The sequence below is a fragment of the Merops nubicus genome, unplaced genomic scaffold (genome assembly GCF_000691845.1).
Source record: "Merops nubicus isolate BGI_N331 unplaced genomic scaffold, ASM69184v1 scaffold27009, whole genome shotgun sequence".
Taxonomy (NCBI): domain Eukaryota; kingdom Metazoa; phylum Chordata; class Aves; order Coraciiformes; family Meropidae; genus Merops; species Merops nubicus.
The window spans coordinates 1-1169 of record NW_008633427.1 but is presented as its reverse complement, the minus strand read 5'-3'; the positions used below and the strand labels follow the sequence as shown (position 1 = coordinate 1169).

Genomic DNA, 1169 nt, shown 5'->3' with positions numbered 1-1169 from the left:
CTGTAAGAAGGTCTGTAGTGAAAGGATGGGGTATAAATTTGGTTTCTTCCCTGTGGCTGTTGAGGTGACTCTACTCCCTGTTACCTCTTTACAGGCATCAACATCAACAGAGGGCTCCTGAGCCTGGGGAATGTCATCAGTGCTCTTGGTGAGGAGAACAAAAAGGGTGGCTTTGTCCCCTACAGAGACTCCAAGTTAACCAGGCTGCTGCAAGGTAAGAGACAGCTGATGGTCCTCAACCTACAGCTGCACTGCAACCAGCAAAGCAGCAAAAAAACAACCCCAGCAGTAGCAGAACCACAGCCCAGAGCAGCAGCTGCTGGTGACAGGGGCTCAGTGCCTCTTCCCCTCTGAGCTGCACCTTCCCTGGGCTCAATTTTGGGTTGTAAATGCATCGAGATGGACTCATTCCCTTTGTGATGGGGGAAATGAGACCAATTCAGTGCATTTTTAGTGGGGAGAAGGAAGATAAGCTCTAACTTCTCTATTTATACCCTCATTAGAGCTGCTTCCTGGAGGGTATTGCAGCCAGAGTGCAGCTCAGGCTGCCTGTGCCTGCACTGTGCCCATCAGGTTTGGGTTGTTTTCTTAGCCTCAATCTCTGGTGTCTATTTTTCAGTAGCTGTGATGCTCTTTTAATACATTTTGTCTAAGCCTGGTGATATTAAAAGAAGCACAGACATAATAATGCAGTTTACTGGGATTTTTTTGGGGAGTTCAATAATTTGATCTCTCTTCCTTTGGTTTGGCTCTTCTGTTTTCAGTGTTTGGAAGCAAATAATATAAAGCAACTGGATTATCCAGGGCTGGGTGTGGGGCCCTTTTTGCCCTCATCAAAAGCTTCAAGGGGCCAATGGGTGTTAGTGTAAAAGCAGAGGATCAAGTGCTGTGCAGCCTGATCTGAACAAATGTTCTTAGCCAGTAATTTAAACTGGAGGACAGTCTGAATTGTAGTGTCTGGATATCCAGGGAGGGCTTGGGTGGAAGAAGGGAAGGGAAAACCTGGGAGAAATATGCCAGAGATGACTTAGCAGGAGCTGGGCTGTTGATGGGAAATCATCAGTGCTCAGAGCTGAGATACAACTCTGGGGCTTTGGCTTTCCACAAAAGCTCTTTAGTGGAGTGCTGGCTTGGGGCAGTGACACCCAGCTGCTGCTTGGGCACCTTTT

General features: G+C 47.6%; 1 protein-coding gene across 1 annotated transcript in view; it reads left to right on the top strand.

Moving 5' to 3' along the window:
• The window catches only part of LOC103780573 (chromosome-associated kinesin KIF4-like), a gene marked incomplete at its 3' end in the record, with an annotated part of 2652 nt that extends 2438 nt beyond the window's left edge, over positions 1-214 (top strand). The window contains exon 7 of the mRNA XM_008948263.1: positions 95-214. Coding sequence (XP_008946511.1) covers positions 95-214 — 120 coding nt within the window. The remainder of the gene's footprint in view (positions 1-94) is intronic.
• Between the last annotated feature and the right edge of the window lie 955 nt (positions 215-1169).